Source organism: Gallus gallus, chromosome 5 (genome assembly GCF_016699485.2).
Source record: "Gallus gallus isolate bGalGal1 chromosome 5, bGalGal1.mat.broiler.GRCg7b, whole genome shotgun sequence".
Lineage (NCBI taxonomy): Eukaryota > Metazoa > Chordata > Aves > Galliformes > Phasianidae > Gallus > Gallus gallus.
In genome coordinates this window covers 49,609,466-49,634,705 of record NC_052536.1, presented here as the reverse complement: position 1 = coordinate 49,634,705, position 25,240 = coordinate 49,609,466, and the positions used below count along the sequence as shown (strand labels likewise).

The 25,240-nt window shown below is 47.4% G+C and overlaps 1 protein-coding gene and 1 long non-coding RNA gene across 3 annotated transcripts; one reads left to right on the top strand and one right to left on the bottom strand.

Annotated features, from left to right (window-relative positions):
• Positions 1 to 198: 198 nt before the first annotated feature.
• Positions 199 to 23,495, bottom strand: EXOC3L4 (exocyst complex component 3 like 4). 2 transcript variants are annotated; one of them, XM_421382.8, is made up of 12 exons: positions 23,180 to 23,495; positions 21,736 to 22,129; positions 16,823 to 17,474; positions 13,640 to 13,757; positions 11,879 to 12,004; positions 10,983 to 11,083; positions 9,094 to 9,189; positions 6,896 to 7,010; positions 5,077 to 5,199; positions 4,273 to 4,425; positions 3,411 to 3,532; positions 199 to 1,764 (listed from the first exon to the last, which is right to left on the bottom strand). In XM_421382.8, the coding sequence occupies exons 2-12, from the start codon at positions 22,082 to 22,084 to the stop codon at positions 1,599 to 1,601; spliced, it is 2,121 nt and encodes a 706-aa protein (XP_421382.4). In that variant the 5' UTR covers positions 22,085 to 22,129; positions 23,180 to 23,495; the 3' UTR covers positions 199 to 1,598. The 2 variants fall into 2 exon arrangements, with proteins under 2 accessions (XP_421382.4, XP_046798530.1); XM_046942574.1 differs by lacking the exon at positions 23,180 to 23,495 and adding an exon at positions 22,440 to 22,458.
• Positions 2,310 to 6,523, top strand: LOC107053556. The gene is made up of 3 exons (XR_001466919.4): positions 2,310 to 2,564; positions 2,742 to 2,867; positions 6,218 to 6,523. It is a non-coding gene; the product is annotated as an uncharacterized LOC107053556 (long non-coding RNA).
• Positions 23,496 to 25,240: the final 1,745 nt, after the last annotated feature.

Sequence of the window (25,240 nt, the reverse complement as noted above, 5' to 3'; positions counted from 1 at the left end):
CTTATGCACCTTGGGCACAGCCAGGGTGGGAGTGAGCTGTGTCTGCCATGGCTGAGAGGACAGCTGTGTTCTGGGGTAGGAAGAAGACTCATGGTGGAAAGCCCAGGCTGCAACAGGCAGAGGAAGTTAACAGGGTTAAACTGAGCTCCTTGGCACTTTCCTACAAGAGAAGTGCGTGTCACAATAAAAGCCCTAGGAGACCTTTCTTCTGTTTTATTGGAATGCAAAATATGGTCCTAATGAAAAGGGGATGATTCACAGAACCAGGCTGAATAGCAGCAGCTGATTTCAGAAAGCCTAGCTGGGGCTGAGCATCCTTCTGCCCAGGCACTCCCTTGAGTTAGCAAGTCTAAGGGTACACCGAGTCTCCTATCCATCAGAGCACCCTCTTGGCTAATCACATGGGCTGAAGTTTATTCAGGTGAAACAGGAGCAAGGGAAAAGGAAGAGGCTCAGCACTGATGATCTAAGCTGCAGACAAACTGGTGTGCAGGCTATGCCTTGTCCACATTTATCACATTAATTGGTAGATCATAAACATGTCTCTGCACAGCCTTGGATTAATTCCCGTAGGAGGCAACCTACAGGATAAATTGGATTAAGTAAAATCAGATTAGTACAGCTGTAGGCTACTAAATGTTTCTTTCAGCCTGCCCTGCAGATTCTGCATGTAACACTTCAGGTCCTTCACAGAGATAAAGCAGTCAATGGGGTGATGCTGGTCCATGCCAGAGGAGGATCCCATCCTATTCCTGTCTACCTCACATAAAGTTTCATATAGCAATCAGACTGTACTAGGTTAAAATACATCTGAACACGCAAAAGCGTGGCCCTTCTCCCCCTGGCCAGGAGGACTTGCAGATTCACTTCACATGGCACATCCAGTCACGACACATCTGCCTACACTTGGAGGTTGTAAAGGAATGAGCAGGCTTTGGGTCCAGTGGGAGTTTTGTAAGGCAAGCAAGTGAGGAAAATCTGCTGAAACACCAGAGGGACAAAGGCTGTGGGGCCCGTCCTGGAGGGCAGTAGTCTGTGCACTGCGTGTCTGAAGCAGAGGGTTTGGTTATCCTCCCAGGCTGCCTCCCTCAGTCAGGTATGTGGCATCAGAGCACAGTGTCACTAACCTTGTATCATGTCAGCTCACTCAGCTGGTTCACTGGGGAGAAAATAAGGTTTGGGCAGTTCCACATCACTGCCCAAGCTCTGCTCTGGGGTTGCTCAGGGACACTGATTGTGAAGGAGGTTGTTGCTCTTCTGCTGTGTAATTATACACCACACAGTCCGAGCCTTAATATAGCCCTGCATAAACTCCTTTTGGTTCTCTTTACTGAAGAGAGACACAGCCTTGGATGAAACAAGCCTCCCAACAGTAAAATCCGATGAACATGGGGTAGGTTCTGCTGCCCTGGGGCTCTTGCAGCAGGTCAGGTGCTTGGCGTGTCTGTTGCCTTCAGTTTCTGCACCCCTAGGTCCCTTTTCCCACAGTAGTTAAATGTTCTGTTTGCAGATGAGTGAGGAGAGGTAGCAGCTTTTTGATTATGCTGTAGAAGCAGCGTAGGAGGAAGGAGGCTGCTGGCTCCTGTGCTGGTTGTGTTTTAGAAGCAACTGACGACTGCCGGTACATCAATTTCAGCAAAGAGCGTGTTGCCATCCTCGCCGTCAGGGCTCTCCAGTGCATGATGAAAGCCTTGCTGAAAAATCATCCTTCTGCTGGTGAAGCCCAGGCCCCGGACTGTGAGGATGGCCATGATGTGCTCCTTCCTGCAGAAAGCATACAATACCAAAGCTAGCCCAGAGGTCAGTGACCGACATGTCATGGCAAGGTGCCAGGTAGGTGTGCCCTTGCTGTGCTGGAGAACTGAGTGTGGTGTGAGCAGGACGACCAAGATGGGGTCTGCATCCTCCAGAGGTACCAGAGAGCATTGGCTTAGGGACTCGTGCTTAAAGGAATTCCTTCTGTCTCCTCCCACACATGACGTCTTTTGCAAGTTTTCCCAAGAGGCTGCAGACCTTTTATTTAATGATTATTTTGAGTTAAGTAATGGAAGTGCTAATATTTAGGAAGCCGACAGGCATTAATTAGATTACAGCTAGGAAAGTGAACTTGGAAACAAACCCTGTTCTAATAATCTCACTATATACCTCTCTGAGAGCTCAGGGGAAGAATTAACAAAGACATGAGCAGGAAGCCATGCAGGACTAGCTGGTTCCGCCTAGTTTTCCAAAGTTAATTGTTAAAAATATTACTCAATAATGGAATGCCAGGAAATAGGTCAACCAAGAGGACAAGCCTTAGAACTTGGCTTGAGTCTAAGGCTAATGATGAAAAAGGACCACAAATCTCAGCCTTGTAAATGGTTTTTCTGCATGGAAAATTATTTTCAAATAGCCAATTCTGATCAGCTCTCATTTGCATTCCCATCCTTCCCAGAATGAGCACTGCCTCCTTTTCAGCATACTGCCATTAAGGCATCTCTATGTGGAACAGATGTGTTCACCAGGGAAATTACTTAGGAACAGATGTCCTTTTTGAAATCCATGTCGTGGATTTTCCAACTCAGGTAAGATCAAGATATGTCATTTTCTTTTTTTTTTTCCTGAATATTTGAGGATCCAATTCATTGTTTTGAGCAATTTGTTAAGCTTATGGTTTAAACTGATTGCATAAATATTATCTAGCAGGAACAGCATAGTTTGGGCCAGTACAAGCAGTACAAGCACTTTGGGCCTTTTTTCAGATATGACTGTTGAAATGGCTTTTCCTACAAGCTGTACTACTAACGATTCCTCTCAACTACTGTTGGAAAAACTGTAGAAGAAGAGATAGCTTCTGACATGCAGTTGCCCATCCATGGACAGAGCTAGTAAGTTAATTTGTTTACTTTTCCAGTAGTATTACATTTTGCAGATGCTGCTTTGGAACAACAAATGGAAAGTGAAAAAGAAAGAATCTGCAATCAGTTCCAAGGCTTAGTGGTTGTGTTGAGTCCCTTTCAGAAACTGCAGATGAACTGTGTCAATGCCTTTGGCAACTGGAGGCTTGGTCCTGGGAACAGGAGACAAACCATTTGCTCCAGAGCTGGAGCCAGCAAATTGGTGAGCTGTGCAAATGCTGCCAAAAACAACCTGGAGCTTTAAAGTGCAACAAAATTGATTTGGAGTGATAAAATGAAAAGGCGTTTGAGGTTACTTGTGTGTATCGTGAGATCCATCAGACAGGGGAAAAGGAAAGTATGCAGCCACCAGAAAGAAAAATAAGCTGGGATTCCCCTGATTGCTGGCAGCTTGGCATCTAAGGAGGAAGATGCTGAAGGGCTTAGCTGAAGAATGGGGTGAGAAGGTGCTGTTGGGATGGAGCCCAGCTCTTGGCTGTTGTGCATCACTCCAGCTTCTGCCATTTCTCCTACCTGATGTCTGGGTAATCCTGAGTCAGTTCCTTGACGTACTCCTTGATCCTGTCTTTTCTCTTCTCCCCAATGATATTGGCAATGTGACTTATAGCGGGAAGAAGCCAGCTGGAGTCAGAGCCCTGTGAGCAAGAAGTTGCAATAGGACGTTTGTGGGAATGCCTTTATCACTGCTGAGACGAACCTGCCTGGCCAGGGAACAATCCCAGTGGGATTTAGCACCCCCCTATACCTCACATTCTGCAAAACCCAATGAATTGAACTTTGGCTTTCCTGAAAATCTCAGCCCAATATTATCTAGCCACAGACATAAACTACTCTATTCCATTCTGTTCTACCCTACCCTACCCTACCCTGCCCTACCCTACCCTACCCTACTCTACTCTATCCCATCCCATCCCATCCCATCCCATCCCATCCCATCCCATCCCATCCCATCCCATCCCATCCCATCCCATCCTATAATTCCTTCTCCCCATTACGTTCCACATGCAGGCTGTGCTGAGATGGACTCTCACTGGTATCACTTCCATAAGCTGTACCCAAGGCAGGGATCCTTCAGAGATAAGTGGCATCCCATGGCCCAACAGAACATGAACAATGTGTCATAGGGTGACTATGGTCCTACAGCACGAGAACCACTCTGAGAAGTTAAGAGATCTGTGAGCTACGCTTGGAGTAACCTCCAGGATATAAATCTACACTGTTAACCTGCACCGAGCACCTTGTTTGTTCTGTTTAAAGCACCTTAACAGGGTTCCCTTCCCTGAGAGCCTCCAATGCTGGTTCCCAGGGGCCAAGTAAGGACATTGCACCTATGGGAATGGGACAGCCAGGGGATGCCAGGAGGGAGCTGACGTACATGATCAATGAGAGCATTATTAAGGATTTTGACTTCCTGTTTTATCCTTTCGCTCACTTGCTGCCGTTTCTCTCCATTCATTTTCTTCTTGGGTTTGATGATCTGCACAATATACTCCCTTACCACATACTTATGAACATGGCATAGAAGTTCCTGTTTTAAGAAAAAACAAATATAATGTATTTTCCATGGTTCCTTCATAAGGTCATGGCAATAAGTGAGAGAGGGTAAGGGAATCCTCGGGTCTTTAACTGCAGCTGAGGATGTACAGGAAATGCTCACAGCCCCACACTTGGCACAGAGCTGAGGCAGTGCCCATGGGAATGCCACAGAAATACTCTTTACACTAAAATAGGTATGATTATTTGTTGGTAATTTGGCTTCTCGGTATCAACAGGAGATATTCAAGATTGTTTTAGAAGTAGCTTTTGATGGTGCTTGCAGATTTTAAATATAAAGCTGTTGCTATGGACCCATTTATTTCACAACTGCATAGATGTGAAGGGAGCATATAAAGGCATACACGTTTGTGATTCATGAAGTTACAATGTTCAGCACTGATGCTCACCATGCATTTTGTTCCTCTTTAAAGAAATCAGTTCCCATATTTAACCCACAGAAAGGAAATATATTGCATATTCTCACACGGACGTTGGATGACAGCTGAACACCCCTATTCCAGCAGTGCCCATGGCTCTAAACAGCCCCTGCTGCTGAAAAGAAGGCTGCAGGTTGGGCCACAACCTGCAAGAGAAAGCAGTGCCCCACAGCATCACTGTGCCTGGTGCAGGAGCAGTCACATACCTGTCCCAGGGGCTGCCTTGTGTGCTGCAGGTGCTCTGAGAACTGTGAGACTGCTACTGCCAGTGAGTTTGGCTTCTCTCTTGCCAAAATCCAGTCCTTGGTTAGGATTTTCTTGAGGAGTGGCTGAAAAAAGACCAACTCAGTAGTATCAATGGGAATATTCAGGCTACTTGGTTCCCTAACTAGACACAAGCCAGTGGGAAATGCTTTGGGTTGTAATCTGGACACTCATCCTGTGTTCTTATTTCAGGCTCAAGGATTGCTTTAAGCAAAAGCCCAAATAGTTTCTTGATGCCAGCTATCTCCTTGCTCATTAACGTTCCCATTAACTTAACAGTCTGACCAACTTTTCATGGGGAGTGAGCCACAGCTATGCCTCCACAAGGAATGACAGCAGGCCCTTGCTCAATGGACTGTCGGGGCTGTCTGCATTCCCTGTATCTCTGCAAGGTCCCACTGGGATTTTCTTTCTGCTCACTGCTCTGATGTGGCAGCGGGAGGATGATGGCTGAGAGCGTTCTGCACTTAATGCATTGTGGTCAGTGATGCCGTAGGTATCACCTGTCCTGGGTACAAGGTGCACTGACCAAATGTGCCCAGAAGGCTCTTTCCCTTGCCCTGGAATTAATTTGACTCCATGCTGAAACAGAGAAATATCTGCTAGAGGATTCTGGTAGTACCCAAAAGAGATTCCCATATGGGACAAGTTTAAAAAATCCCTTCTCTAGCACATCCCCATTGTCCTTTTCTCCACTCAGCACTCAGGATCTCTGTCTTCAGTCTGCTGCCTGTGCTGCTGGCCATCTCATTCCCAATTATTTCCACCCCACTGTGCTCCCAGCCTGCTGAAGGACTGTTTAGAAATGCTGTGCCTCGGCAGCTCTCAGTTCTCACGGCATTTCAGCTCTCTTGCTCAATGCCTTGGCTTGGCTCCTTCCTCGCCTGCCCCTAAGGCTCCGAAACAAATGCTGTAGTCACTGGAAAGTCCCCTTGGTCAAGCAGGCTTGGCTTTGGTCAGAGGCTTCTTTTTGTGTGCCTTGGTTTCTGAAAGTTATGCTTGTTAATTTAGAAAGTGATTTAGGATGAGTGAAAAGTAATGGCACTAAAGGCCTGATTTTCCCCATCTCTCCCATTATTCCAGGCAGAGCCAGTGGGTCCCAACCAGCTGAGAGAAGAAAGCCCACCTACAGCACCTAGGAAGCACAGTCTACATCACAGCATCATGCCTTTTAGGCCTCTTAACATGAGTTTGCCCAGAGAAGCAGACACCAGAGCTCTATTATCCTCATGGTGAAAGAATCGAACTCTCTCCATGGGAACAGACAGGAAAAGTCACTTTAACCAGGAAATATCCTGTTCTGTCTCAAGAGGCCATGATGTATCTTTTAGGCAGAGGCTGATAACGAACCATGATAGTAGATCTCTGAATAAATGAGAGTAAAACAAAGTTCTGTCAAATTCAGACTTCTTGCTAGGAAAAAAAAGTCCTGTCGGTGCTGCCCTGCTGAATTCCCAGTACTTCACCATGGGCAAAGTTCCCCCCCTGCTTTAACCAAGAAGGTGGAAACCACTGAATACCCTTTTTTTTTCCAGTTGCTGTACTGTTGTCACAGTGAAAAACTCCCCGGATACTGGAAGTGTCCCTCTGGGTAATGGAAGAGCTGTACATTGGGCATGATGGGTTTTGCAGAGACCACGGTGTCATTTGCAGCACAATTAGGTCTAGTTGATGTGTCAAGTAAAGGGCAATGTCTTTCATCTTCTGCATTGGTCCTGCCCATGCCACTTACGTTTAGGGAATTATGTTGTTGAGACTTACCTGTGTTTTTGTTCTTAATTTATTTAAAAACACATTTCTGAAGTTCCTTGTCAGAGCTGCCAAAATCTTTTGCAGTTCTTCAGTGTTGACTTGAAACACTGTTTCTAAGCCTGACCTAAAGAGAGAAGAACACCATGGGGTTAGTGTTTAGGTATCAACTAACAAAGCATTTCAACCAGATCGGCATCTTGGGCATTTTTTCAATTTCTGTAACTCCAGTACTTCCTTTTGGAAACTCTTACGGGGTCAAAATACTGAACTGTTTTGTATAATCCAATTTAATCACAAATGAGTAACTGTACTTTAAAAAACACCTATTTCCTCATCAGGTAGAACAGTTCAAACATGCAGAAGAATTACTCAAGCCTGTTACTTTTTCTCTTGAGCCACACTTAGGAGAAATGATCTCCAGATACTTGAGAGAGCACCAAGGTGTTACGGTGGGAAAAGCTGTCAGCCTTCCTATTAGGACCACACTGACTCCCTCCATGCAGTGAACCAGGACAGTAAACTGCAGAGGTGGAAATCTGTGGAGGTTTTGAGGGAAAGTGTGTAATTTTGGAAGGCTACGCAATGTCTCATGAGAAAGACGATACAAGTTCTGAGAGGTTAATGAAACGTGTGTAAGCTTTGGGGGCATTGTAAGCTCCTTGCCTTTGTTCTCTCTGTGTCATCACTTTGGTGCAATACACTTCACAGAATCACTGAATCATAGAATGGTTTGGGTTGGAAGGGACCTTTAAGATCATCTGGTTCCAACCCCCTGCTATAGGCAGGGACACCTCCCTCTAGACCAGGTTGCTCACAGCCCCATCCAGCTTGGCCTTGAAGGCTTCCAGGGAAGAGGCATTCCCACCCTCACAGGGCAACCTGTTCCTGTGTCTCACCACCCTCACAGTAAAGAATTTCTTCCCAATATCTAGTCTAAATCTGCTCCCTTCCAGTTTAAGGACATTTTCCCTTGTCCTCTCACTACATGCCCTTATAAAAAGTCCCTCCCCAGCTTTTCTGTAGGCCCCTTCAGGTACTGGAAGGCTGCTGTAAGGCGTCCCTGGATCCTTCTTTTCTCTAGGCTGAAGAGCACGAACTCGCTCAGCCTGTTCCCGTAGGGGAGGTGCTGCTGCCTTCTGATCATCTTCGTGGCCCTCCTCTGGACCTGCTCCAACAGCTCCATGTCCTTCTTGTGTCCAGGGGCCCCAGAACTGGATGCAGTACTCCAGATGGGGTCTCACCAGAGCAGGGGGGCAGAATCACCTCCCTCAGCCTGCTGGTCATGCTTCTCTTGATACAACCCAGGATACAGTTGGCCTTCTGGGCCATAGGAACCAAGGTGGCACCACCAAAATACTTGTGATCCCGTGCACAGCCTGGATGTGTCACCATCACTTCTGGGTCTCAGAGCACAACAGGTTGTTTCTATGTCTGAGACTGCCCAGACAGGGATTTCACAGAAAAACAACCAGACTGGGAGGAATAGGAGCCCCATCACTGGGCAGCCAGCAGATGGCCTGTTTAGGACCCCAGGATCTGACGTTGGGGCACACGCAGCCCAACGACTGCCAACCCCGTGCTTCTTGACGGCTTCTCCTCTTCCTGCCAGGCGGGGGAGCTGGAGGGAATGGGGAGAGGCAGCGGAGAGCATCGCTGGGGACGCCGTGCCACCTAGAGGCGATAGTGCCGGTTTGTTTGCAGGTTGTGCTTTCGCAGGATTTCCTCCAGCCTAGCGCCGAAGTTAGCAGTCAGGCTGGGTTCGTGTTACTAATCTCAAGAGTAAAATTTACATATATATATAATAAAACATATACATATAAAAAAGCAATCTTCCTCTAGGCTAGAATGGCAGGCTGAAAATGAGTCTAACAGGCAAGCACCAGATTCATTCCTGCTTCTCTCTGCACCCTTCTGCCCAAGTGAGCTGACTTTGCATCCGCATCTCTTAGCGAACATCCCCACCGTGAGGTGGACAGCGGACGAGAGGCAGAGTTCCCAACTCCCGTGCCCAGGCTGGAGGAGGGCATTAGCTTAGGGCACCCCAGCACAGCTCCCCCATATCCAATGCATCCCTGCATCTCCAGCCTGTCCTGCGGTACCCCGTGGGCATCCTTTTTGGCTGACCCCATCCTGACACCGCTTGGTTCTTCCTCTCCACCCCTCGCTTCCCCTCCCCATCCCTACATGGAGAGGGGATGAGGACTTACAAGAGGTCATGGAAGCTGTTGATGTAGGCAGCAAAGTAGGGTGCAAACATGGGGCTGTCATGGACTTCATTCCACTCCAGGAACTTCTCCCCAAACCTGCAGGAGAAACGCAGGGGATGCTGTCAGCAATGGGAACAGAGCGTGGGATCTGAGAAGACACTGGTTGCTGGCCCAGTCTCTCTGCTTATGTGGATTTCTTTTTTTTTGGTTGTCTTAACTTTCATGTGCATTAGAGGGGAATACATAGCAGGTAATTACTGCTTTGGGGTATGCTTGCCTGAATGTGTACGCAGCACAGATTTGGAGAAATTCCAAGGATCTCTGCACATGAGAGTTCCTGGGTGAAATCCCTAACTTTTCCTTGCTCTGAGAGAGGCTGGGTTATGCAAACTTGTCAACCTGTGCAGCAATACCTTTGGCTTTTGGAGCAGTGCAGGTTGTACCCTCCTAAGCACATTTCACAACAGAAGCTGAAGCTGAACAAGACATCATACCAGTGCTAGGATCCCAGTTCCTGTTCTCTGACACCCAGGACCCCACAGTGCAGGAGGCTGCAGGCTGGGGCAGGTTTTGCATGGGCTTGCCCAGGCTCCATTCCTTTGGCAGCCCAAAGCAAGCTGCTTGGAGCAGCCTGAACACTCGCTCCTTGTGTTTGTTTAAGGAAAAGCTTAAGTTTCAGCGAGCCTTTCATCTGGGAGCCTTTGCTGCCCTGGCTTGCACTTTACATCAATAAGTATTGCATTTCTTCTATAAAACCAGGCAGACTCAAAGCCAAATAGCTGGTTTGAACTTCTCTGCTCACTCAAGATATCAGAAACAAGTTGGGATATGAGAGTTTAAAAGAGAAAGCGTTGCCTTTAGCATATTCTGAACACCTGCCATGCCCCAAGTTCACGATCTAAGCAGGCAGTGCTTGCTCTCCCCCACATGCACTTCAGCAAAGCATCTATTAGCAAACTACCCACTCAGCGCCTGCCGGAGGTGTGAAACTCTAAAGGTTAATGCAGAATTATTTTTAGCCTTGCTCAGAGTTGATTCATGCTGAACGTCCTTTCTTTCCCACTTTGGTGAGTGGCTATGGCCTCTTTGAAATGAAGCCCTCCCAGCATGGAGGGGCATGCAGAGTGGTGCTGAGGGGTTGGGGTGGTTCATCTGCCAGCCCAAAGATGGGGAAATCTGGGGACATAACTCGGGGACTACACCCAAGAAGAAAAATGTTATTTCAACTGTAGCTCATTTGTCATTCAGAACCTGGGATAATTTGCCCACGATCCCATCAGCTGTGTTTCAATGCCCATAGACATGGGATGCAGGAAAATCACAGACTCACTGAATGGATGAGGTTGGCAGGGACCTCTGCATTCATCTGGTCCAACCTCTACTCAAGCAGGACCGCCCAGAGCAGGGTGCCCAGGACCACATCCAGACCTTCTGATGATCTCCAAGCAGGAGAGCCCACAGCTTCTCTGGGCAACCTATGCCTTCATTTAGTAAAAAACCCTCTTGGCAGGAGCTTCTGCATAACAGGGACAATTAGGGGATATTTGGGGCAAGCAGCCTTTGGGGCTGAGATTCTTTAGATGCTGCTTGCTGGTGGCTGCTGCTGCCAGTGACTTGTGTCCAATGCAGCAAAGGTCCTGGGTAGATGGGACTACAGTCCTTTTTCAGGTTCCTTCCTGGAGCATTGGCCTCAAATTTTGGGACTTACAAGAGTCCCATCTAGGTCTATTTATGACACCCTCCAAGTTGTTTGCAGCTTGCTCATTGTCAGGCTCCCAGTTGCAGACCTGTGCCTGCTCCAAGCCAGCATTCAGCCCAGTGCATGAACTTTTCCCCTTGGTTTTTATGAACTAATTTGAAGGGAATGCACTGCCCAGAGCAGGTATGACCTTGGTATGAATTCATGCAGCTCAGCCAGGCACAGCTCAAGAGTTTTTCTTTTCAGCTTCTTACTGATGGCTTCAGATAACTTCATGTGCTCCCCAATGATCTAGAAAACAGCAAGAAAAAGCTTCAGTGAACAGGACAGACACAACACAACACACAACACTTGAGGAGCTAATCCATGCCCCCTCTCTGCTCCAGCCCTTCCTGATTCCCATTGCATTGGCTTCGCCTGCCTCAACAGAGTTCAGCTGCATCCCACCCATCTGCTGATACAACTCAGATCTGCCTTCCTGGTGATCAATCAACATGCAATAGTATTCCATGGAAATGAGTCACGATAGCAGCCAACTCTTTGATTTTCTTTCTTTCTTTCTCTCTCTATTTCTCTCTCTCTCTCCCTTTCTTTAGTATTATTATTTAATTGAAATGACTAAACCCTATTTAAAATGAGGGAAATGAATCCAAACCACTCCAGGATTTATTACCCTACAGGCCCTAGAGCTAGCAGGAGCTTTTGTTTTTTTTTTTTTGTGCTGTTTAAATTGAAGTGGTTGTCCCTGCCTACAAACCTGTGTGGCAGCCGCAGCCCTGGGACAAAGTTGCTCTTTCAGTAAAGGGGTTTTTCTAACAACCCTTTTCTTTTTGCCTTTCTTTCCCCCCCCTTTCTTTTTCTTAATCAAAGAGATTTAAGGACTTTAAAATCAGTTGCCTATTATGTTGCTGACACAGTTGACAGCAGGTTTAATTTGCAGCTAGAAGGCAAGTGGCAGAGCTAAAAGTTGTAATAAATGGCATTTTCTGCTCTAATGTATTCTGTGAGCGCGTGACTCACATCCATTATGGCAGCACCGGGAGGCACCGCCATGCACCCCGTGCTGTGCCCATGCTCATTAAGTACCGTCTGAATGTCAAGGGAAAGCGAGGACTGGTACAGGTTATCCTTCACTTCTGGGGGAACTTCCTTCTCCCACTTTTCCGTCACTTCCAGCGTCAGGATGTTTCCAAAATAGCTCTTGATTTTACCCTAAATGGTAAACGTGGGAAGGAAGAATGCGTATCAGAAGATAAAGCCAAGTATGGGTGAAGCAGCTGGTGGGTACATGGGGATAGGCAGGGCTGGGGCTTGTCCCACCAGGGCAGTGGTGATGGAGGGGACCAACATGGTGCATCTCTCAAGCCCTGCACTCCTCAGGGCACCTCCCTCCCTCCCTCTGGCTCCCCTCAGTGGCTGCTTTGAAGGAGGCAAATGAGGTCTCCCAGCACAGAGCTGCCATATGATGTTTTACTTATCGGCGTACGTGAGCTACGCTTGAGCTGTGTACAAAGATAAGCAAGTCTGGGTCCAGAACCTTTCGGTCAACACAGGATCTCAGGAAAAACCTGGAGATGCCTGCAACAATGTACTCCCAGACTGAGATGCAATGACTCCCCTGGCAGGAAGATTTATGCTATTCCTTTGCAGGAAAGGTATTTAAACCTCCAGATCATTTACTTAGGCTGCAGTGTTTGCTTGGAAAAACATCCCAACTGCCTGCCCCAGTGCTAGCTCAGTCAGCTGCTTTACTGCTCAGTGCAAAGTCCTCCAGCACACGTTAGGCACAAGGTCAGGCTGAAGGATCAGACCAGTCCTTTCTGGCTCACAGCACTTGCGTAAGTGCTCGGTCCTGGCCGATAAATCAGCCTTGTTGCTGGTGAAACAAAAGGGTCCTTACCGAAACAACAGAGCAAAACTGATTTTATTGAGTTGGTACCTTGAGCTCACCTTGAGAAAATTCTGAAATGAAACCTATTTCAGAAATGGTTTGTAAGAAAAGAAAATGTCTGAGTCTACCAAAGAATAGTACAGGAGTATCAGCCAAGGATGGCAGAAGGATATCTGCCATGGGGGCTTCCTACAAGGAGCCGAAGCACAGAGAGGTCCTCTGCTGGGGACATGCCCAACGTTGCATATGGTTCAGCATGGTTCAGCCACGCTGGAGGATCTCACGTGCTCTAAAGCTAACAGCTAATATTTGTTTATGTTTAACTTTGCAATGCCTTTCCTGCAACGCAGCATAACAGTGTGCCCCTGCCGTACTTTGTGGGCCTGGTACCATCACGGTGGGACTACACCTGCCATTACCCAGGTCCAGGCCTGGATTTAGGTGGCCTGCTTTGGCCCCAGCATTACTGAGGACAGTTTTGCTGTTGACTAAAGGGTTGTTCTCAAGTGGTGCTGAGAGGACTCAGCATGATGTATGGTACATCATAAAGGGGGTTTGTAAGAAAGAAGGGGACAGACTCTTTAGCAGGGTCTGTTGTGATAGAACAAGGGGAAATTATTTCAAACTAAAAGAGGGGAGATTTAGACTGGATATAAGGAAGAAATTTTCTACAGCAAGGGTGGTGAAACTCTGGAATAGGTTGCTCAGAGAGGTGATAGATACCCTGTCCATGGAGACAGCCAAGGTCAGGCCTGATGGGGCTCTGAGCACCTGATGGAGCTGTAGGTGTCCCTGTTCACTGCAGGGAGGTTGGACTGGATGACCTTTAAGGGTCCCTTTCAACTCAAACGATTCTATGATTCTATAACAATATAGCAATAAGAAACCTCTGCCTGGGAGGCCAGAGTCCCCATTCCCTCCCAAGAGACACATGGAGACAAAGGAAAGGACCTTACCTTTACAGAAGTGATGTAATCATCATTCAGTCTATCCCAGTCCGCTGTTGTTAGCAGCAGGGACAGATTTTCTGTCTGAACTTCTGGTTTGAGATCGGAGTGACCAAGAAAGAGTTCACTAGAAAGATTCAAAGGAACAAATTATGCTGCTTTGGAGCATGAGTATACCAATGGAATATTCATGTGGCATGAGCTGCGTAATTATTAAGCCGTGAGAAATATACTCAAAGCTTAAATTGTGATGCTTGTTTTCAAGCTTTAACGAGAAAATCTTTCGTTGCTATTCAAAATCCTAATTATTCAAAATCAAAACGATCTAAGGTTGCAGCCCACCTTAGAAATCATGAGACTTCTGAGTTGTTTGGACATGAAAAGTGCTATGAGAATTCACATTTTTAAATAAACAACATGAAGCTGATTCATTTGCTTATGGTCCTTTATGGCTTATAAAGCTGATTCTATGTAATGCCTTTCAGGGCAGTTCCTGCAGCAGTGTGCTGAGTGCTGATGTCCCTAGCTGGTGCCACATCATGGCAAACATCAGCCAGTTCTTTTTCACTGTGGGTTACCCATAGGAACGGGAGATGGCAGAGCAGGGCTGGCTGCGAGGGACAGCCTTTGGGAAGCCCACACGTGCCTGCAACATGGGCAGTCCCAGCACTGCATGTCCTCTGCACATGGTGGCAGTGGGTGGACATTGAGCTACAGCAGCTGAGTGCAAAGTGAGACAGGTGACACGTGTCTCCTCCACTTACTTCTCTCTGCAGTGCTGAGGAGGCAGGGCAGCTGGGGCAGGGGAAGGGAGGCAGTGCCTGCCCTCCACTTTGCATGGCAAGAAACCTGTTATTAGCCTGTGCAACTGAGCGTGCTGCCCCTGTGATCTGCCAGCAGACCACAATGCATCTTTCACCATGATGATTGCAGAGAAGAAGAGGAAAATATTCATGAACTTGGTTAATACAAGGCATAAATTGCAAGCAATCACTGGTTAGCAAGGAAGAAAGATGCAAAGGTATTATCCTGTATGCTGCCTGCTCACTTGCTTGACCACTGAGAAGGGGTTCCTGTAGCCAAACCGCTGAGCACAGAGCTGGGTTTGGATCCAAGGCAAGCGAGGACTGTACTGAACAAGGTCAAACCACTGCAGAGCGACTGCTCAGCAGAAAAGTCTCAGCCTGCTGATAGCAAACTGGAGTCAATATTCCCGTGGTCACGGTTCAGGTTTCCCAGAGAGGGACTTCAGTACAGTGGGGCATTGGCACTCTTTAACTCCCAGTGCACTGCATGATATTATGATATGGAATACCGATGAAAACCATGAAACCATGACACTGGTCCAGCTGCTGCAGGAATCTGCTGCTCCTTCACAAGGACACAATGGAAATAAGCAGTAACTTTCTGCTATGACCGAGAGGGTTGGCTCAAATGCGCACTGAAGAAACATCTTCCCTTTTCTTTCTTTTTTCATTTGTTTGAGCTGTAGCAGTAATAATGAGCTTGGGCCAGGTAATTCCTCCTAATTTGGGATGGGTCCAAAAGAGGATGAAGTTCTTTTAGAATGAGAAAGTGAAATGGAAACCATCCAACGCAGCAAAGTGATTGCAAGCAGTGCTCTAAACAGCTGCAAGCTCTCAATATGCTTTTTACATCAAGTTAGAGAAATATGGTGAGGACACTGTACTGGGGTGCAGAACCTGGCTGCTGACACTCACTTCTTTCCCCAGCTTCTGCAAGCATTATTCCCACAGCATTCCTGTCCAAAGAGTTGACCATCCAGTTCCATGCTGCTGAAAGGGTTACACACATGTTGTCAGGCTCACCTCATCATAAGCAAGATTTTAGGAACAAATGGGAAGTTTACAAAAGAAATCTGTTGACCACCTGTGGTGCAAATGTTCCCAAGCCAAAAGTTCCTGTAGAGCTGTAAGCAGGCTATTGCTGCTTGCCCTGCTCTGCCTCACATTTCATTTCAGCCACTGTTAGGCACAGTGCTGGTATTCCTACCTTTGCTCTTTTTTTCACTAGTCTAGGGTGAGCCTATCGGTTTGTGTTTGTTCCACCCTAGGCATCTATTTAGGACCATTCCTGGAGACCACCTAGAAGTATATATTGTGGTAGACATGATTTTGTTCTGACATGGTTGTTCTTGAGTACTTACTAACAAACTCATCTCCTGTGCATGGTGCCTCACTCCTCCTTCCCACCATACTGTGTATTCCTGTTGGATTTTAGCCTTTGAAGCTGAGGCGATGGGCTGTGGTCTAAACTGGTGAACAACTGAAGACACGCAGTGCCATGACCTCCTATGGGTACCTATCTTAGATTTCTCCTTTGGCTTCAAAAGAAGGCAATGCCAATAGCACAGCTACTGTGAAGAATTCCTGCCTTTAGTCCTCAAACCCAGTCTGCCCTAAGGATGTTGTTTGGTATGTCCATGCAGCTCCCAGCATATTTTAGGCACTGCTGAAGTATGGAAAGCTTTTAGAGGTCCTAAAATCATGGACTTCTCATCCAACCAACCGAGAAACCTGAGCCACAGCCTTGGAGACATTCAAGATTGGGATGGACGGGGCTCTGAGCACGTGGCTGAGCAGTAGGTGTCCCAATTCATTGCAGGGGAGTTGAATTAGATGACCTTTAAGGGTCCCTTCCAACTCCAATGATTCTACAATTCTTTGTTTTAATGTGTCTCACTCCTCATAGTGATGTCTCGGCAACTCCTCAAGCTGGCTATGACACCTGAGTGTAGGGGTAATAAGGATTATTTTTAAATGCATGATGGTCTTAATTAAACAGGAAGAAGGCAGAATTCCCCTACAGGTCCTTTCCTGTGCCTGGAAAAGTCACTGAGCAGCTGCTGGACCTGGCAAAGCATTTGCAGAAAGTGAGGAGATTTATCAGAGCTGCAAGGCAGCTCTTGGAGGGGGAGCTTTCTGATGTGTGAGAACAATAGTTTGGAGAGGGAGGAGGGACTGAGGAAACTGAGATCTATGAGAAACAGTGAGTATTTTATCCTCAAACCTTTGTGCCCACCTATTAGTAGGATAGTTATCTGTCTCTACTAAATAAGCAATTATGTCTCTGCTTGCTTAGAAAACCAAAAATAACTGTGTGTTTTGAAGCTTCCTGGCAGCTTTTCACTCTGAAAGGAGGCTGAGATGTGTGGTGAAGGCAGCAGCTTACCTGTGGTAGGTGTTGACCACCCAGTCAAGCAAGGAGTAGAGCTCATTGAACTCTAGCGGTCTCTGGGAGAGATCTTGCAAGTGTGAGGCGATGGCATTGTGAAAAGCCTCCACATACACTTCGCACACCCGGTACTCCTCTGGGTAGCACTTTTTTACTGATGACTTGATTTTCAGTAAGTCTTCAAGCAGGTGTTTCTGGAGAAAACTTAAGTGGAGATCAAGCCAGGCTTTCTCTTCTTCCGTTGATGCCATGGGTATGCTCAAAACTCTCTTTCTAGTGCCCTCATTAACAGCTTCCCTCCACTTCTCCCTCCACTTTCTGGGTGATCCAAGCAAGTCTGACCCAGGATCAGCAGCAGTGCCTGTATTAGGGTGAGCTGCCTCTTCACGGGCAATTAATGTCACCAGGGAGGTCAGTGTGGACTCCTCCACTGTGTGGTGCTCCAGTGTTCCCACCACGATGGACTGGATCATGCTCGTGATAGAGGTGTAAAGTAAATCCACATCCTTGGTTTTCCTCAAAAATTCCTGGGGGTTATCCTTGTATTTGTCTGCATCCCGTTCTGCTATCGTCTCATCTTCCAGGTACTTGATGCTTGCAAATGCTTCCAGAAGTTGCTTTTTCTGAATAAGGTCATTGATTTCCATTACTGCAGAAAGAAGAGGGAAAAGAGGTTGGGACAAAGCAGGTGTTAGGCGATGGACAGGCCAGTAGAAAGACAAGATATCCCACAGGAAGGTGTGCAGGACTGCTCTGAGCAGCCACTTACTGCAAAGTCAGAACCATATCTCTGAACTGCTGGCTTCAGACACAGGAAATAATAACAAAAAAAAAAAAAAATGGATCATAGCCCTGCAGGTGAACCTCAAGCAGTGGCTAACAAGGCTGTGCTGGGATCTCATGCTGCAGAAGACTGCCTCTGGCTCCGCTAATTTGAAGCCAAAGTGGGACTGGCAGCAGGAACAGTTCTTGATATACACTCCCAGCAGGATTCCTGTTAGCAGAGATGCTCTTCTTTCCCACAGTATCAAGACTCTGGCCCAAGGGATGATCCTGATATTTTGGGAACGTTCCAGTTAAGATGTAACCTCGGGCTAAACCAGGGCTCCCTCGTGTCCTGATTTTTTGTGTCTTCCACAATATACAAGTTTTCCTGAATCACAGAATCACAGAGTGGCCTGTGTTGGAAGGGACCTCAAGGATCATGAATCTCCAACCACCCTGCCAGAGGCAGGGCCACCAACATTTAGTACTAGACCAGGCTGCCCAGGGCCCCATCCAACCTGGCCTTGAACACCTCCGGGGACAGGGCATCCACAACCTCACTGGGCAGCCTGTTCCAGCACCTCACCACTCTCATAGTAAAGAACTGAGAGATATCCCTGACTGCCATCATGGCTAAACTGGCTCATGCATTTCTGAGGGCTGAGCTTTGGGTGTCCAACCTTTTGGCTTGCCTAGGCTGTACTGAGTGAACAGGAATTGTCTTGTACGTACTGCGATAACACGATTAAGGCACGACTGTGAAGTGAGGGATATACTTCTCTGGTAAGACAGATCTTAGAAAAGTCTGGTAAAGAGACATGACCAACTGTTCATTTGAGTTGAATGTCTGACTGCAACTCTATAGATTCCATTTGAAAATCTTGACATTTATTCTCAGATTCCTTCATACAAACATTATGCATGGCTGCATAATTTTCACTGTTCACAGGAGTGTGGTTAGCCAACGTATCAAAATACCTGAAATTATTTGCCATAACTTGAGCTTGCCATAATTTAAGTTTTATTTCAAGTGCTGTTATGGCTTGAAACATCGCACGGATAAGTTGATTTTCACCTTGAAGATGCACGTTTACCTGATTTAAATGAGTGGTCAAATCCACCAGAAATTTGTGAGCCACTTGTAATCTTCATGTTCTGGCACAAATTTTCCTTTTGATTCCATAAAGGACTTGATTTCACTTTGGAAATCATAAAGTCTTTTTAGCATTTTACTCAGTCACCTTCCTTCAGAAAAGTAAATGATGACCCAGTAATCAGCATCCATACTTCTAAGGATCTCTTAGATTTGGAGATGATTCAGCCCTTTGGACTTCATGAAATTCACAGCTTTGATGACAATTTGCATCACATTATCCTAAAACTTGAACATAGGATGTTCAGTACTAACATATGGAAGAACTTATTTATGGTAAGGGTGGAACAGGTTGCCCAGAGGGGTTGTGGAGTCTTCTTCTATGGAGATATTTAAGACCCACCTGGACACCTACCTGTGCAATCTATTGTAGTGAGCCTGCTTTAGCAGGGGGGTTGGACTTGATGAGCTCTTGAGTTCCCTTCCAACCCCTGCAGTTCTGTGATTCTGTGATCCTTTGTTAAAGCTGTTAGTTGTTTTCACATCTAAATTTTCTTGATGTCTGATGCAGTGATATTTCATCAAACATGAGTTGCCAGTGGTAGTTGCATCATCTTCTATTAATTTCAAAAGTCTCTTTTACCACGCATCACTGGGGCACTATCAGTAGCTATACCAGATATGTTGACAAAGGTTAAAGAAAACTACTTTAATGCTGGCTGTCCTGTGCCTAACACAGCAAACGGCCTCTGAAAAATGCCCCTCACCCACTCCAGACATTTAGAAGGAAATGGAAAAAACAACAAAGTATGTTTGGTATGCAGAGCTCATACTTCTGGGGCCCTGCAGGTTCCGGTGACCTGGTCATTCACCATAGGTACAGTCAGGTGCCAGGCATTGCCTCTCACCAGCAATATATGATTTCCCAGCACTGCTGGTCCTGTGGCTTGGGGAGGTGCGTGCATTGGGAGGGGCATCCCAAAATGCAGGTGCTTTCTCCTGGAGCTCAGGCCTTGTCTGGGTTCTCCACACCTCTTGGCTATAAGTATGGAAAGCATCAAATACCGCTACCATCAAATTGCCTGAGGTCTACTGAGTTTCCCACTTCTTTCTCCAAACTGAGCTTGGGTAAGAAGTGCAGCCTATTTGCCACTACTGCAGGGCTTTTAGCTGTGGGCTGTGGAAATCCAAGAGCACTGCTGAGGTGCCTTGAGAAGCTCTCGCCACATCCAGCGTCGTAACAGGTGCTCTGAACAGGAGATCCCACTGTGATGCTGGGCACAGGGTGAATTTTAAAGAGCAGGAGGGAAAAGGTATTATTTAGATGCGAGTGGCTACTGCTTTTGCTGCGCACATACATGTAGTGATAGGGAAAAATTAGAGAGCACTCAAAGAAGAGATGAAGGACTGGCTCATAAACCATAATTTATGCCCCATGGTTCTTCTGCACACAGATTTTGTAACAAATGCACCAAATAACCTGTGCAGTGTGGAAGTAGCTGTATGAAGACAGAAATACACTAAATAACCAAACTACTGATGCAGCATATAATGCACAGAACCTGGAGGAGTGCCTATAAGTAGCTACAGCTACTTCTGGGCTCAGAGGGGTGGAAGATTGTGCCAATTAACTTAGTCTGTTCTAGAAAAATTAATATAAAACCCATGTTTGCACAAGACCTTGCAGTGAGAGACTAAAGGAAGACATTCTGTTCTGTTTAGCAAAGTGAGAAAACACCATTTAATCATTATCAAGGATAATTATTCAGGGAGGTGATACTGGGTGCTAAATGGATCTTTAATTCAGGAATACAAGATCAGCCAGCTGGTAACTGGAGGAAGACAATCGAAAGGCAGTTAACCATTGTGCAGCTTAATGGTGCACATGGAGCCTCCGCCACCTCCCATATTTATCTCGGGATGGGATGCGTTTCTGACATAGCTGCTTTAGGTGAGTTGTTGGGCACAGGACTGGTTTTACTTCTGCAGTTCCTCAGCCTGTGCATTGCAGGACTTGAGAAGGCTTTCTGGTAAGATTTCCCGTAACTCCTCCTCTGTGACCTTCTGAGAACAGACTGGCAAAGCTTATGAGCCGGGCCCAGATCCAGCTTGCCAACCACACAATATATCAGTGCAAAGCAGAAAATAACTTTATGGCACAGTGAAGCACGTTACAGCTAGGAAAGAACTTCAGCCCTTCCTTCTGATCCCCATGACATCTGATGCAGTACACCAAGGATTTCTATCTAGAAATTTAGGCTGAGGAAGGATCGAGCCACACTGATCCACTTCAGTCTATCTCCTGGATGCACTGTAGTACCTTGGCCTTGGAAAAGTGGAGGAGAGCAGTGCACAAACCCAGAACAGAGTCACTGCAGTTCACATCTGGGTGTTGAACTTTTGGTAAGACAGGTCTAAGACCAATCTACCTAACACTGGCAAAGCACATGAGAGTAACACTTATCTCTGAAGTACTCTGTGTTCAGCAACAGTGGAAACTTCTTGGATCTGTGAATGCTGTTGACTCATTGCATTTCTCATGGCCAGCCACGTGTGCCTATCACCCAATTTTTTTTAACTTTACAACCTTACTTAATGGGGTCATTTATCAAAGCTTCACAGTAACCTACCAAGTGCAGTCTAAAAGATGCATAGCAGAAATTGTCCACAAGAGCAGTGCAGGCAATAGAATGAATAGGAATAGCCCACATTGCACTTTCAGATGCTGTCATACAAACACTTCCCAAACTGCGCTCAGCAGATTGGTGACTGATACGGATGGTGTGTGCTGCATCCACTGGTACGTGAACTGACAGACAGATGTGTTAATCATAAGAAGGCAATCAATATGGTTAAACTATGGTAGTGGAGAACACAGAGCAGCCCGTCCAGTGGCCTGCCAGGCTGAGCCAGCTAACACCCCAATGAGTTTGTGCAAGGGATGACGGTTGTCCCTACCCCATAATGGGATGCTAGTTTCCTTAGCATCTCTGTTGGGCCAAAGACTTGAAAAGTTAAATTGCTTGGAGGCTGCATGTATTTCACTACTTACCTGAAAGAGGTTTTCCTTCAGTGGGCTCTGTTTCTGCTTTATCAACAATCTCTTCCAAACCATCAAGGATTTTGGTTTTGTTCTCCTCAGAGCTCTTGGGGAATTGAAAAGAAAGTAGTCTTCTTCTCCAGGTGCCAGTGCCTTCCTGTTCTTTCTCATTCTTTCGTTTTGATTTCCGAATGCTTAACATTGTTTTCATACCTCTTTCAATAAATCCTGTGCTCTCATCATTCGAAGTTGGGCTGCCCAGCTCTGGAGCAACCTCCATCTTTTCCTTCTCCACAACATTTGTTGCAGGGTCTGGTTCAGAGGCTGATCTCCTTAGATATACCTTTGTATTTGTACTCATCTTGTCTTTCAGTGAAGGCCTTTCCAAAAAGGTTGCTGGTAATCACTAAAGTGAATGAAAACAGAGAGTGAGATGAGAGGATTCTAAAGAGCTATTACTGTGTTTCCAAAGGACTCATAATCCGGTTCACCCTTTTTCTGTGCCTTATCCAAGGGCAGAGCATGTTGTTTCAGCCTGACATTACCAAAATGGTTTCTCTAACCTCCTTGTGCATGTGCTACTCTGCTTTTAGTCCTGGAAGGCTCTACCTAACTCCTTAAATCAGGCAAATTGGCACCAATGAATTGCTGGATGTCAAGGATGCCAAAGCCTGTTAAACATATCATTTTCATCTGGCATCAAGGCGTGTTTTTACCTCCCTTCATCTAGGTGCATTTCCAGCCATGTAGGCTGAATGTCAGCAAGGTATTCTCACTTTCTGCAGACGTGGCAACTGCGGGTCACGCTGCTGCTCCTGTCCTGCTCAATCCCCATCTGGCTGCTGCTGAATGCCCAGGGCGAGTGGTCCCTGCAGCCTTCCTGACCGTCCCTGGCTGTCAGTTCACCAGCCAGCATGACCCAGTCACAGAGATGCTGTGCATTGCAGGGGTCTAAGGATGGGCAACGGCACTTTTCCCCACAGCAGGCTGAAGGGAGCTCAGCAATCAGTTTAAATCATTAGAAACAGCAACTCGTTGAGGTCACCTCGGCCGTCTCAAGTTCTGTCCAGCTCACAGGAGACAGAGATTGAAACATGGTTATGGCCAACAGACGTGTTAGGACCCTGCAATTACATTTCAGCCTTCCCTATCTGAGCCTGGCCATATTCCCACTCCCCTGTGTACAATTATTTCATGGGTTATGAGCTGCAAGTCCTGCACCGTCCCATGGGTGGGCTGAGCTCATGGTACAGCAGGGCCTGGACCCTGCCCTACTCTTTCCCAGAGGAAATACTTAACCAGTGGGGTTAGAGGGAGAGAGGGGCACCCTGTTCCCAGGCGGACAGCAGGGAGGGGACCGAAGGCTCAAACCTGCCTTGTAGGCTGGCTATGGTGACGTGGAGCACGGAGACATGGCAGGAGGAACCCACAGGCAAGGGGAAGGAGGGATACGCACCCTGGCACTGATCCTGTCTGCTGAGATAACCCAGCTGTGGTCCAGGAGAATGGAGAGCAGCTTCATGCAGGAGTCCGGAGAGGTGTGGTGGTGGTGGCGGTGGTGGTCAGGCTGCTGGCAGGGCAGGCGTCGGGACGGGTCACCTGGCCAGCTCACAGCAGCACCTGTGCTGGCTGAGGGGCTGTTGCATGCATGGGGCCTCCTGCCATCCTCCTCTGTCTTCTGGAAAAGCACAGATGGAAGTGGAAGAAGGGTCTGGACTCTCCTGCCCAACACCTCTGTCAGCTTCACCTGAGCTGTGTTTCGCTTTCACTATGACTTGCGCGGTTAAAAGAAACAAAGAGGAGGAAAAGAAATGCTGGACGAGCTCCAGCTGAGGGTTAATATTTCCTTTAGGATGGGAGTGGTGAGGCAGGCTCTGTGCTGGGGGTGAGGCGAGGGGCTCAGGCAGCTGGGATTGATGGGGCAGCAAAGGGAGAAACAACCTGGAACCTGGTCCTCCCATGTGGGGTGAAGTCCCTGGGAGCTTGGGGGTGAGGGCTCAAGTGTAGCCCAGAGCTGATACATGGGCATACCTCCATTTCACCTTGTGCTGCCCCACTACTGGAGGTCACAAGAGGCCCAATCTGAGTAATAATTGACAGGTGCAGGTGAAGGACCAGGAGGACTGTGCCTGCAGCTATGCATTTGCACATTCGGCCCCTCATTCTTTTCTTTGCTTTGGGAGCTAATATCCATGGAGTTGCCGGCCCTGGATTCTTCCATCCCAGCAGCTTTTGGGCATGCTGAAGGGAGCTCAAAGCAAAGCAACAAGGTTGTAAAATTATTAGCATGTCCAGAGGAGGGCTACAAAGATGGGGAAGTGTCTGGAGAGCAAGGCATGTGAGGAGCAGCTGAAGTCCCTGGGTTTGCTCAGCCCAGAGCAGAGGAGCTGAGGGGAGGCCTCATGGCGGCTGCAGCTCCTCACAGGGAGCGGAGGGGCAGCGCTGAGCTCTGCGCTCTGTGACAGCGACAGGGCCTGAGGGAACAGCATGGAGCTGTGTCAGGGGGGGCAGCTGGGGGTTAGGGAAAGGCTCTGCACCAGAGGGCTGTGAGCATGGAACAGCCTGCCCAGGGCAGTGGGCACGGCCCCGAGCTGCTGGAGTTCAAGGAGTGTTGGGACAGCGCTCTCAGATATAGGGTTTGGATTTGGGTGGTCCTATGTGGAGCCAGGGGTTGGACTTGATGGTCCTTATGGGTTCATTCCAACATGGGATATTCTATGATGATTCTATGAACATTCTGGTGTCTGGGAGGTTTTAATGGTGTTGAACAGTGCAGGGCGGGCTGGTGGCAGGATGCCTTGTGAGAAAATTGGGACTAAGCATAGCATCATGTGAGTGCAGGAGATCCTGCCTGGAATCCCCCTCATCCACACAGCCCAGCACTGAGCTTCTCATTTTCAGGCACTTCTGAGCCACATTTCAGGCAGAGGCAGCCTTCTCAGCCTGCGGAAGATTGCAATGAGCAGTACGTCTGCTCTGGCACAGCGACAGCAGGGACAAAGGGAAAGCGCTCTTTAATCAACACGTGACCAGGTGTGGAAAGCCCCTTCCTACACAAAGTCCAAATAAACGTACTTCTGTTCAGGTTGGTCATCTCCTCTTCTGCCAGACATTTACAGGGCGTTGCTTTGCACAAGCAGGTTGGCTCTGGCTGGGCTCCTATTCCACCAGCTCACAGATCCTGCTTGTGGAGTCAGACCCTCTTTGGAGCTACCAGCCCCATAAAACACAACCAGCAGCAGCATCCCTCAGGCTGCTGATAAACACAGCCTGTGGAGCCCAGCACCTTGCAGTTTAGGTCACCCCAGTCCCCACCACATGCTGACTACAAGGCAGCACAAACTTGTGAGTCTGCCATAGAAGCTCATGAGAATTTAAAAACTCACTGCGTCCCAGAGTTATTTGCCATTTTACTCCAATTTTGCTCAAGGGCCTTAACCCTCCAGCTATCTGTGTGAGGTTATTTACTTTAACAAGGAAACCTGAAGGTCTCCTTGTTCCAGCAGGGGGCTTCAAA

Excerpts from the sequence above, each read along its gene's own strand:
- EXOC3L4 (XM_421382.8), bottom strand. The coding sequence starts at position 22,084 with ATGAGTACAAATACAAAGGTATATCTAAGGAGATCAGCCTCTGAACCA. Across the intron at positions 17,475-21,735 it reads TGAAGGAAAACCTCTTTCAG|TAATGGAAATCAATGACCTT; the intron begins GTAAGTAGTGAA and ends TTCTTTCTGCAG. Across the intron at positions 13,758-16,822 it reads GTGGTCAACACCTACCACAG|TGAACTCTTTCTTGGTCACT; the intron begins GTAAGCTGCTGC and ends GAATCTTTCTAG.